This window comes from Fusarium oxysporum, chromosome 8 (genome assembly GCF_000149955.1).
Source record: "Fusarium oxysporum f. sp. lycopersici 4287 chromosome 8, whole genome shotgun sequence".
Lineage (NCBI taxonomy): Eukaryota > Fungi > Ascomycota > Sordariomycetes > Hypocreales > Nectriaceae > Fusarium > Fusarium oxysporum.
Window position 1 is genome coordinate 2,706,075 of NC_030993.1, and position 10,442 is coordinate 2,716,516.

The following is a 10,442-nucleotide window of genomic DNA, read 5'->3' on the forward strand; positions in this document are numbered from 1 at the left end:
GGAAAAGTACTAGACGGAATACTCAGGTCTCGGGATTATGATCTATGGGATTGGATATCAGAAGAGGAGGAAATGGTAACATAACATTGGATGGCTATAGATTTGAACGTACATATTAGTGCGTCTTTGGTCGCAGGACCAACTTAATATTGATACCTTACCTAGCACCTATTGAAACACGATTTGGAATATCGCATAATCGCTTGGCGTCACAGTTGTATCGGTCGACAACGGTTCGTTTGGCTTCAATAGTGCAACCGTTTTGTGGACTATTGAACCACCGGTAGAAAACGTTGTTGCATGGTGCAGCCCTACAGTATTAGCTATGAGCTATCGTGACTTCGAACCAATTCGCCGGGTTGGTTGGTGGAGATGAGTGTGGGATCTTGTGGAACCATGGTAGCCGACGATGGAAGAAGAGGCTAACTGCATATTACCCAGGGATATCCCAGATGAAGCATTTCGGCATCATACATCTCATCTTCTCCAGCCCGTTTCAAAGCAATCATCTTAGCCCTCTCGCTTGAGAAGCAACTCGCAGCAGCAAGATCAGCAGGGCCTCCATATTGATTCTGGCAGTCTGGCCGTGCCATTTGGTTAGTTGGCGCAAGCTTCAAGCCATCAGGGAGAGTGGAACGACAATGACGATGGCAATAGAATTGATCGACGATGGAATGAGAAATACGAGGGGTTTTCGAGGGAGAAGAGAGCTGAGGGTTGGCGATCGAAGGATCTGAAACCCGTTTATCCGTGGCCCGTTGGTTCCAGACGAGGTAATGAGCAGCCGTTTTCTTCTGAAGGCGTATCGTTCGCCGTGATCAAAGCTAAAAGCCTCATGCAACTGCCTAGAAATGCAAGGTCCCGTTGATCTTATTGCGTGTCGTCACTATCCAACTAAGTAAAAAGTCCGTTCTGTGGTTGTGGCTACAAGGTTGAAGTTGATATCCATATGATGTGACTTTTAGCGCGGGGGTCTGAAGATGCGGAAGCAGCCGCAGTCTAGAAGGTGCAGAGACGTCACAGACGAGACAAGACAAGATTTACAATGGAGGGGTCGCCGTTCTTATCTCTTTATTAAGCTTGACAGCCCGTGTACATGTGCAGTAAGTTAGGTGCTTCATATCTGGGACTAATAAGAAACTGGAGGCATTTACCCCGGATTTCTGTGTGGGGGTGGAGTATCAGACGCGGGATGTTGAGTTGAAAACCCCATTTATATCAAAGGTAACCTCTTGATCCCGTGTCTGCCTCCGCTACTGCGTCTTTGGCTGATGCATGGGATCAGATGCAGCATCCACACACTTGGAGGGTAGTATCTGTATGATATGATCGTTATCTAGATAATCTAGTGTCTGCTCAGTGCACGGATAATGAAGCATGTATCGTAGGATATTGTTGTGATCTATGGTATAGCTTCAACTTGGACTTATACCACGAGTTACAAAAGTATCCGGACTCAGTAGTCTAATATCATTCCTTACTCAAGCATAACTGCTTTTTATTTTAATGTTTAGTATCGTGACACTCGCTAGGCTTCATACATACTTAGTGGTGTGATACACGAAGTATGCAGACCGGGCCGGTTTACTATTCCCATCCTCACCGGCCATGTTCGTAGCCGTAGGATGAAGCTATATTATGCAGCCACTGTTGTCATTAGATTACTGGTACGGTGGTTTTCGGAGCTTTAAAAGTGGATGATAATTGTTTCCGTAGCAGCTTGACATTGTACGGTGTGTCAACCATGAATGGCTTCAGTATGGTCTGACATAGCCGGCATTCTCGTACCAGCTAGACAACTACGCAAGGATCACAGTTGGCGGATCATCCAAAACAGTCGACAGCTCGACCGTTTCAGCACTATCGTCCCTTTTAGGCCAGAGTGTCTCCGAATTGTCAATGGCAACAGATCAATGAGTGAGATTGATGAGGGGCTGCTCTAGGGTGGCTGTTCAAGGGTATCATGGCGATATTTGAAGGCATTCACATAGCTATGAAGCGGTTAGATGCACAATCACTACGTCAACGCTTTCATTAAAAAGGAGAAAGCTATTATAATACAATTTATCTGGTATAGTATTGTAGATATAATTGTATACATCGTACAGAGTGATGATATGGAAACTCCGGCTGTGAAGCTAGGTGATATCGTTTGCACATATGCTGGACAAACGTCTGTGTGGCCCGTGAGTACTTCTTTGCGGCACTTCAAACATTCATTGGCATTCTCTGTCTGTTTCTGATCATCTCATCTCCCACTTTTTCTGGTCAATGTGCACTGAACCTAATTAGCTCGGATGCAACCGATCAGAGGCACGATTTCATCTCGTTTTCGTTGGCCAATTTGCCCTTGTCACCGCCAACCACCAACTTCCAACCTCTCACAGAATCCGTCCGCCGCCTTTACAACTACCAACCTCTTGCCCTTTGAAAACTCTTTATAGAAAAATGGTAACCAGTTCATCCGCTTAACCCCTGAATCACCAACCACGAGCTAAAATGGTTCCTGATTCTACCTTTCTAACGTCTTAGCGATCCAATGGTTCTTCCCTTTCAAGACAAGCGTTGCAAGCTCCCCCCGGCTTCCGGCTGCACCACCTATTGGCTTGATTATGTGACCACGATCGTTCGAATTCTCGTCAACCAACGATGTTTACAGCACTTGCGGTGACAGCTGGCCGTGCCCTGCAAGACAGTCCCCGAATTGTTGTTCACCGCCTGAAGGAGTCTCCACGCGGCCCGCTCGCGCACCCGGGAGAGGGTTCCCCGTCTTCCCAGCCCATCCACTACGACCGATCGAGAGGTCTAAAAGTCCATGCGGTGAAGGCTTGACCATGCTTATGCTTGAAATACAAATGCAGCACCACCTCGCATGCTTCTTGACAAGAGATCTATCTCCTCAAAGGCTTCTGCTCTGCAGCCTGGAGAGCCCATGGCCACTCCAATAAATCATCTTTAATCTTACTTCCTTCAATGACAATACCGTCCTGTTAGGGCGAGTCGCTCATGAATGGCTTCCAACACCTTCATGGCGGTCCAAGAGACCATTGCTGCCCTTACCTGGCAGCAGACCGGATGCTTGCTTGCGGGCATCTGGCTCATCTATCTCGTCCAGCTTGTGATTTGGAGACTATGGCTCAGCCCTCTGGCCCATATCCCAGGTCCCAAGCTGGCCGCATTGACTCAATACTATGAGTTCTACTACGACTTCGTCCTAGGAGGACAATACACCTACAAGATCATCGATATGCATGAACGATATGGCCCCATTGTTCGCATTAACCCCTGGGAGGTCCATGTAGGAGACCCTGAATTCTTTTCGGACCTCTACACTGGACCCAGCCGACGTCGAGACAAGTGGACATTCTACACCCAACAGGTAAGTATCTGTGTACTCAAGATATGCAGAGATTTCAACTAAGAATCAAATAGTCCGGTGCCCCCCGTACCCGTGTTCCTCACCCAACTGCTCTCGCAGGACCCAAGACTGCGACAGAAGGCTCTCTTGCTGCCATCGACCACAGCCTTCACAAGTTGCGTCGAAGTGCGCTGAACCCTTTCTACTCGACTCAGACTGTGCGCGAATTGCAGCCGGTTATCGAGGAGAGAGTGGAAGCTCTTCTGGGTGCGTTTCTGAATTACGCCGAGGTATCCAATGGACAGCCTCTTGATGTCATGTATCCCTACTCGGCCTTTACCAATGGTAAGACTCATCAGTCAGTCTCCCACACAATGACAACTCTAATAATGTCCTCAGATGTCATCAATGAATACGCTTTTGCTCGAAGCGACCATCTTGTCGAGAAGCCCGATTTCGGTGCTGAAGTCACTAATGACCTTCTCATCGGTACTCACATGGGACCTTGTGTGCAGCAGCTCGACTGGGTTCTCACCCTCGTCAATGCTCTACCGGAGTCCATCTCAAACCGGTGCATGCCGGGATGGGGTGGTTTCTTGAAGATGAAGAACGACATTCTTGAACAGATTCACAGCGTCGACCCTCCTCAAAGCAGCGGCAAGTGGATGATGGATGGAGGTCACCCTACCATGCTCTCCACCAAGACTCGCTCCGTTCGTGACAAGACCGCCTCTCGCCAGACACAGGAAAGCCAGATCACTGTCCAGGGTGGCACTCTAACTACGTCGTGGGCCATGTCACTTGCCACTTTCCACCTTTTGAACCGCCCCGAGACCCTCCGCAAGCTACGCGACGAGCTCTTTGATGCTATCCCTGATGCTTACGAGACCATTCCTCTCTCAAAATTGGAGAAGCTCCCTTACCTTCGTGGAGTTGTCAAGGAAGCTCTGCGCCTTGGCATCGGAACTAGCAGCCGCCTCGCACGCGTTGCCCCCGATGAGGCTCTCGTCTACCATGATCGCGAGAACGATGAGGAGTGGAACCTCCCTCCAGGATCCATCGTTGGCATGAGCCCTTACAAGACCGTCATGGACGAGAACATCTTCTACGACGCCCGCGGCTTCCACCCTGAGCGATGGGTGGAGGATGGAGAGCGACTTGACAAGTACCTCGACATCTTCTGCTCCGGTTCGCGCATCTGTCTTGGCATGGCTTTGGCTCACGCCGAGCTTTATCTTACACTTGCCAAACTCTTCCGCAGATGGGGAAGTGGTGGTGTTGTGTATGGCAGCGATGATGGCGATCAGCGCTTTGGAGACGTTGGCTACCTCAGCATTTTCGAGACACGAGTTCGAGACTGCGAGATTGATGCTGACTACTTCATGCCTATTCCCTACAAGGGATCCGAGGGATTCCGCTTCGTCTTCGAAACCTACTAAGTGAAGACAAACACTTCACTACTATATCAAGGTTAGGTATCTTTGCTTTGCTCTGCTTTTGTTGCCGCTTTGGCTCTAGCCCCTGCTCTGCTTTGCGATACCCAGCACCTACTATGTCTTTCTTATGAACCCTTTGATGGAAACGAGTTTGTATGATGGAATTACGATCATGTTATGTCATGAGAAGCTATGAGTTTCATGTTTTATGTTCTTAAGATGCGGCACATACGTGCCTTTTTCTATGTCATGAGTTTACGTCTTGCATTGCTTTCCAATAGCCTTCTGGCTTTGTTTGTTACCGTGTTCTGGAGAAGAGGATGTCGATCTGAAAGCTTCGCAGTATCTGTGTTGAACATGGAAGAACAGCAAGACTTTTACAATCAACACCAAATCTCCAAGCCAAATGAGGCGCACGTATAAGAGGTTGATCTTCTTTGTCATGATAAATACGATATATGGACTTTTAAGAATACCGAATCCCAAAGGATCATGAGATACAGAACTGTATCTTTTTTCTTGTGTTGAAGGCCAGGAGTCGAACTGGTTGGATAGGAGAATCGGAGAAACAAATAAAAACAACGAAAAATTACAAATATCCAATTCAAAAAGCATATTTTCTAGCTTCTTCTCAGTGTGACCCTGTAATTCGCTTCTAGTGTCGATCTATCATCTCGTATTGAAACATTCACGGCAGTTCCGTCGATGGCTCAAGGATTAGCAACCATCGAGAAATCCAATGTGGAGTTGCTCCGTCAAGAGGTTGCAGCAAAGGCCCCCTAAATTACAGGGGATATCCGCACGCCACAGACCTGAGACCATCCACATCCACTCTTCTAATGGTAGTGACGCAGCTATTTCTATTGGGCCTGGTCAAAGCAAGCAGCCACCAAACCACCACGTTGCTATTCCGAGATCAGATGCCGTCAGACCAGCAAGTGTCCACTGTCTCCTGAGCTTCTCTCTTCGGTCTTTTATTAGTTCTTTTCCCTTTTCTTCTCTTTTTATACATAATTGCTATTTCGTTTCCTTGTACATCCGTTCCATACCTCCCTCTGTCTGTCTCTGTTTACTACTTCAAATCTATCTGTCCTCATTTAGCACCCGCCAATGTCTACTTTCGATCCCGCAGCGAGGAAGCGAGTCCTCCGGGTCATTGCTGTCTCGCTACTCCTCGATCTGGTATGTAACAAGAACAATTCAGTATGGTTTCCTCGCTAATTCAAGTTCCTAGATTTCCTTCACATTCATCCTTCCCTTGTTCCCCAAGCTTCTTGAATTTTACCGCGACCGCGAAGTCCAAGAGCCAATCGGCCACGACGGACCTCAAACTCTCCTCCAGACCGTCCTCTCAGGCCTCCACCGATACAAGGCTTCTTTCTCCCGCCCGATCGAGTCGCGACATGACATTGTGCTGCTGGGCGGAGCTCTAGGCTCTCTGTTCTCGTGCGTAACCGTCAAGCAAGCCAGTAAACGTTAAGGCGCAAGCTGACAATCTTACTCTATAGACTTCTGCAAGCCATTGCATCACCTCTAATCGGCGCCCTCTCCGATCGATATGGCCGTCGCAAAGCGCTCTTGGCTTCCATGTGTGGCAACATTCTATCCGTCCTGCTCTGGGTTGCCGCCGTCGATTTCCGAACATTCATCGCTAGTCGTGTTGTTGGTGGGTTATCAGAAGGCAATGTCCAGCTCGCTACAGCAATGGCGAGTGATATCTCGGATGAGTCGTCTCGCGGTGCAACTATGGCTCTGATCGGCGCGTGCTTCTCAATCGCTTTCACCTTCGGTCCTGGACTTGGCGCGTGGCTCAGCACATTCTCGACATTTACGGCGAACCCGTTTGCAGCGGCTGCGGGTTTCAGTCTTGCGCTGATTGTTGTGGAGACAGTGTATCTATACTTCAGCTTGCCTGAGACGTTGCCATCGCTACGCGGTGCTCAGGCCAAGGACGGTCGGAAGACGAAGGCTATACCCAAGGCTATTGAGAGGACCAACTCTCACTTTCTCTTGAATGCCATTCACTTCGTCTTTCTGCTTTTCTTTTCTGGCATGGAGAGTTCTTTGTCTTTTATGACGTACGAGCTCTTCTCGTTCACTTCCGGCAAGAATGGAAGATTACTTGGCTATGTTGGTCTTGTAGCATCTATTCTCCAGGGCGGTGTCACACGACGACTCCCACCTCTGATGTCTGTTCGAATCGGCACACTAGCTTGCCTTGCGTCCTTCGTTCTTCTGGGACAGGTCAACACAATCGGTGGTCTGTATATCGCTGCTACATGCCTGGCCGTTACATCCGCTACCGTCGTTACGGGTCTGAATGCACTTTCCAGCTTCGAAGCTCACGAGGATGAGCGCGGCAACAAGCTCGGCATGCTACGAAGTTGGGGCCAGCTTGGTCGAGGCCTCGGCCCTATCCTGTTCACAAGTGTGTACTGGTGGGCTGGCCGTGAGGTAGCATATGGTATGGGCGCAACAGGTATCGCTGTTGTCGCTGCGGCGGTGTTTGGAGGGTTAAAGACGCCAAAGGGTATGAACACTCAGGGTAAGAAGGTTGAGGGCAAGGTCCGGTAAGGGCTGTGTGTAGACAATGGATAATTCATGCAGATGTGTATATTACGTGGATATTGGTCAAGCTGGACTTGACTGAGGTAGATAGCAGCATTCATAGATAATTGTAGCATATATCGTACGTTTGATATTTTACGCCTTGTTTCGACTTTACTTTCTCCTCGAGACTTCTACGGTGGTTGTGGTGTTGAGCAGACTTTAAGACTGAATGCGCAGCACACTGCCTCGTGATTCGAGTCTCCCGAGACAGGATGAGCAAAAGGGTGTTCGAACCGCTTTGCGTGCAGATTAAATCAGCCAGACTTGTGCAGCAAGAAGTAGAACCCCCAAAAATGCAAAAAATACCACCCGCACCCGGATTTGCACCAGGATCCTTGGCTATCGCCTATACTGTTATAGGAGTCCAACGAGTTGACTATTACTCTATACGGGCTTTCGTTTGCTTTAACCGTTCGACCACGAAGTCTTTGGTATTGCTTGTTGGGATAGGTACTGTTGTGACGGGCTATATACTGTTGAAAAAAAGGGGCGGTTATAGGCAGTGACGGGATGCTGCAGTTTCACAGACGGGAGCGTGCAGGGCGCTGCGCGGTAATTGGATAGAATTCGGGTGTGTAGGGCGGTGGTGATCGAGTCATCGGCGCTGTTACTGTTATTTCTCGGCTGGTGATTGAGTGATTGAGTGGTCGCATTGTATGGTCGCAGTGTCGTTGTTTCGTGGTGTTGAGAAGGCTCAAAACTGGATACGCATCAACTCTTGAGATTTGGATAGAAAGCAACTGATTTCGAGATCTGTATAATCAATTGAACAACCAATATCTTCTGGTTAAGTAATTCGGTTTGAACCGTATTGTCCGGGATAATTTGTACGAGCTTACAATACCCAACTCATGCATGCATGTGTGACACAAGCCGGGGGATGTTGTCTTTATATGGACTTTGGAATGGCTCCGCTTGGCCGCCAGGATAGGTCAAGCTCAACAGGGAGGTGATAGCGGCACTTGACTTTCACAATTATTACCATTGGTCATAAAGATGCACAGGCTTTCATAACAATATCTTGGTACCAGTAAAGCTTGGCTTGTATCAGGTGGTGTATCATGGTCAATTTCGTCCAAGTTACCTTGTGTTGTGAGTCTCGATGCTACCCTAAACATGACATCGAGATCATCAAAGTTCTTGACACCTCAGGTTCTCACCACCATCGCATATCAATAGTAGCGGTCTACAAAAGCGAAGAGGGCTTAAAAATTTCTCATCGATGAATCATGAGATGTTCTCATATGGTGCGTCCTCCACTTGAGTCTCACGATATCTTCCGTACATAAAGTGAAGGAGAATTTCGAGACGACAGGCCTACGGCGGAGCCGATGCATCCAGCGAGGGCATATCCACTGTGGACAACCCCCTCGGATAGAGTTCTCCATAATGGCAATGTGACAACAAAAACCATATCAAGATGGAGACGATGGACAATAACCGCCGTGAATATGCACCAAAAAATAGCCCAGAAATTCTTGACATGCGTCGCAACAATCCATCAACAAGGGAGCACGGCCTCCACGGGTTCAACGAGATATCTAATGGACAAGAAAGATCCCACAACACTCAAAGGTTCTTCTTCCATTAAGCTTACAGTGATACATTTCTGCCGTCAGAGTCATCGGGGTAGCAGTTGGATGATAGTTTCAGCTGTGTCATACGGATAAAGTGTAGCGGTGCTAACTTTTGCGTTTGACAATCTGGCAATTCCTCAATGGCTCGAGATATCGGAGTGGCACTTGAAGCTGCATGAAATCGCAAGGTACCTAGGGGAGGCAAGAAAACTCAAGACCTGTGTCCTAAGTGACGAAAAGACTTAGGTAAATTTAGTATATCTCAAGAGGCCTTTAGACCAGCTGATTTTGGCATCCTGATTCAACGTCAGAAGTTTTATTAACCCCCAGGGTCCTCATCTGGACCTCCACCAGCAGCACAACTATCCCGCGACAGATCAAGGTGAGCTGCAGCTGCGCTTCGTGTGGGCTCCACAGTGGCTGGACATGATTTTTTTGCCCCTCCTTGTGGTCTCTTGTCTGCTCTGGCGCGCTTGTTCGGTGGTTAGAAGCTATTGATCCCAGACTCTGATGGAGGGGTTGTTGACAAGGAGGGGGAGGGGCACAACACGAGTAAACAACAGCTGGGCAACACACAGGCGCAAGACCAAGACGAGGAAATGCAACAATGAGCGGAGATTATGGTCAATGCGATTGACCATACGAATATTCTGCACATTAGTAGAAGGGATCAAATACATAATCTACCTGATGTTATGATGCCTAACTGAACTGTTGATATTCGCTTCTACCTATCTGTACTGTATTACCCCTCGAGCTTGAAAATTTTTGATATGAGACAATCAACTTCCTGTTTGACCACCTCACACATCCCAGCCAAGGCTAGATCTTCCGTGCACTGGTCGCGCAGCGGTGGTGGCAACCCACAGGCGCTAAAAGATTCAGTGGAGCATGACGTTGATTCGTGCAGGGAGTTTGAGCCAGAAACAGACCGCGCCATAGAAGAGGGGCAATCTTGAAGCTTCCCCTCCCTTGGTGGTCGAACGCGGAAGAAAGTGAAGAGCCAACAAAGAGAGCCACGCGGGCAGGATACTCTTATCGGTGTGATAATATATGCGAGAGAATTCAGGAAGAAGATCTTAAGATTACTCAAGTGACTCACGCCGTGGTTGCGTTGGGCTGACGGACGTAAATTGAGGGGCAAAAAAAATCCTCAGATGCTGCGTTGGGCAGAACAGTCCCAGAGCCATGCTCGTCACAAGCAGGCCCCAGACAATTTTAGGACGCGCCCGCGCATCCACCACCGAAAGAGTAACCCACCGAGCCTCGACCGCCAGCATGATCGAATTTTTCTTCAGGCCGTAGTGAGAAATTTTCCTTTGGGCGGCGATGCGCACAAGAAAAGAATCGCAAAAATTGTGCCCCGCATGTACCCGCCTAACAGTTCGCTTGTACCTCCATGCAGAACCAGCGCTTTTGCGATTGCTCTGCTGGAAGACAGATATTGAAAGAGGTTGAGAT

At 48.5% G+C, this 10,442-nt stretch overlaps 3 protein-coding genes and 1 non-coding gene across 5 annotated transcripts; 3 read left to right on the forward strand and 1 right to left on the reverse strand.

Moving 5' to 3' along the window:
* Positions 1 to 2,457: 2,457 nt before the first annotated feature.
* Positions 2,458 to 5,419, forward strand: FOXG_03513 (uncharacterized protein). The gene is made up of 3 exons (XM_018381266.1): positions 2,458 to 3,379; positions 3,433 to 3,703; positions 3,758 to 5,419. Exons 1-3 carry the CDS (start codon positions 3,011 to 3,013, stop codon positions 4,795 to 4,797), a joined length of 1,680 nt encoding a protein of 559 aa, XP_018237712.1. The 5' UTR covers positions 2,458 to 3,010; the 3' UTR covers positions 4,798 to 5,419.
* A 201-nt stretch (positions 5,420 to 5,620) lies between these two features.
* FOXG_03514 (uncharacterized protein) lies at positions 5,621 to 8,250 on the forward strand. 2 transcript variants are annotated; one of them, XM_018381267.1, is made up of 3 exons: positions 5,621 to 5,976; positions 6,029 to 6,240; positions 6,303 to 8,250. In XM_018381267.1, the coding sequence occupies exons 1-3, from the start codon at positions 5,905 to 5,907 to the stop codon at positions 7,366 to 7,368; spliced, it is 1,350 nt and encodes a 449-aa protein (XP_018237713.1). In that variant the 5' UTR covers positions 5,621 to 5,904; the 3' UTR covers positions 7,369 to 8,250. The 2 variants fall into 2 exon arrangements, with proteins under 2 accessions (XP_018237713.1, XP_018237714.1); XM_018381268.1 differs by having other exon boundaries at positions 6,029 to 8,250.
* On the reverse strand, positions 7,711 to 7,798 carry FOXG_18570. Its single transcript has one exon. It is a non-coding gene; the product is annotated as a tRNA-Arg (tRNA).
* A 359-nt stretch (positions 8,251 to 8,609) lies between the features above and the next one.
* On the forward strand, positions 8,610 to 9,228 carry FOXG_18571 (uncharacterized protein). Its single transcript, XM_018398698.1, has one exon. It carries the CDS (start codon positions 8,736 to 8,738, stop codon positions 9,072 to 9,074), a length of 339 nt encoding a protein of 112 aa, XP_018237715.1. The 5' UTR covers positions 8,610 to 8,735; the 3' UTR covers positions 9,075 to 9,228.
* The last annotated feature ends 1,214 nt before the right edge of the window (positions 9,229 to 10,442 follow it).

Bases quoted from the DNA above. Each gene is read 5' to 3' on its own strand.
- FOXG_03513 (XM_018381266.1), top strand. From the start codon at position 3,011: ATGGCTTCCAACACCTTCATGGCGGTCCAAGAGACCATTGCTGCCCTT. The intron at 3,380-3,432 runs GTAAGTATCTGT...AGAATCAAATAG, and splicing joins GGACATTCTACACCCAACAG to TCCGGTGCCCCCCGTACCCG. The intron at 3,704-3,757 runs GTAAGACTCATC...TAATGTCCTCAG, and splicing joins CTACTCGGCCTTTACCAATG to ATGTCATCAATGAATACGCT.
- FOXG_03514 (XM_018381267.1), top strand. From the start codon at position 5,905: ATGTCTACTTTCGATCCCGCAGCGAGGAAGCGAGTCCTCCGGGTCATT. The intron at 5,977-6,028 runs GTATGTAACAAG...TCAAGTTCCTAG, and splicing joins TCTCGCTACTCCTCGATCTG to ATTTCCTTCACATTCATCCT. The intron at 6,241-6,302 runs GTGCGTAACCGT...CTTACTCTATAG, and splicing joins GCTCTAGGCTCTCTGTTCTC to ACTTCTGCAAGCCATTGCAT.
- FOXG_18571 (XM_018398698.1), top strand. From the start codon at position 8,736: ATGCATCCAGCGAGGGCATATCCACTGTGGACAACCCCCTCGGATAGA.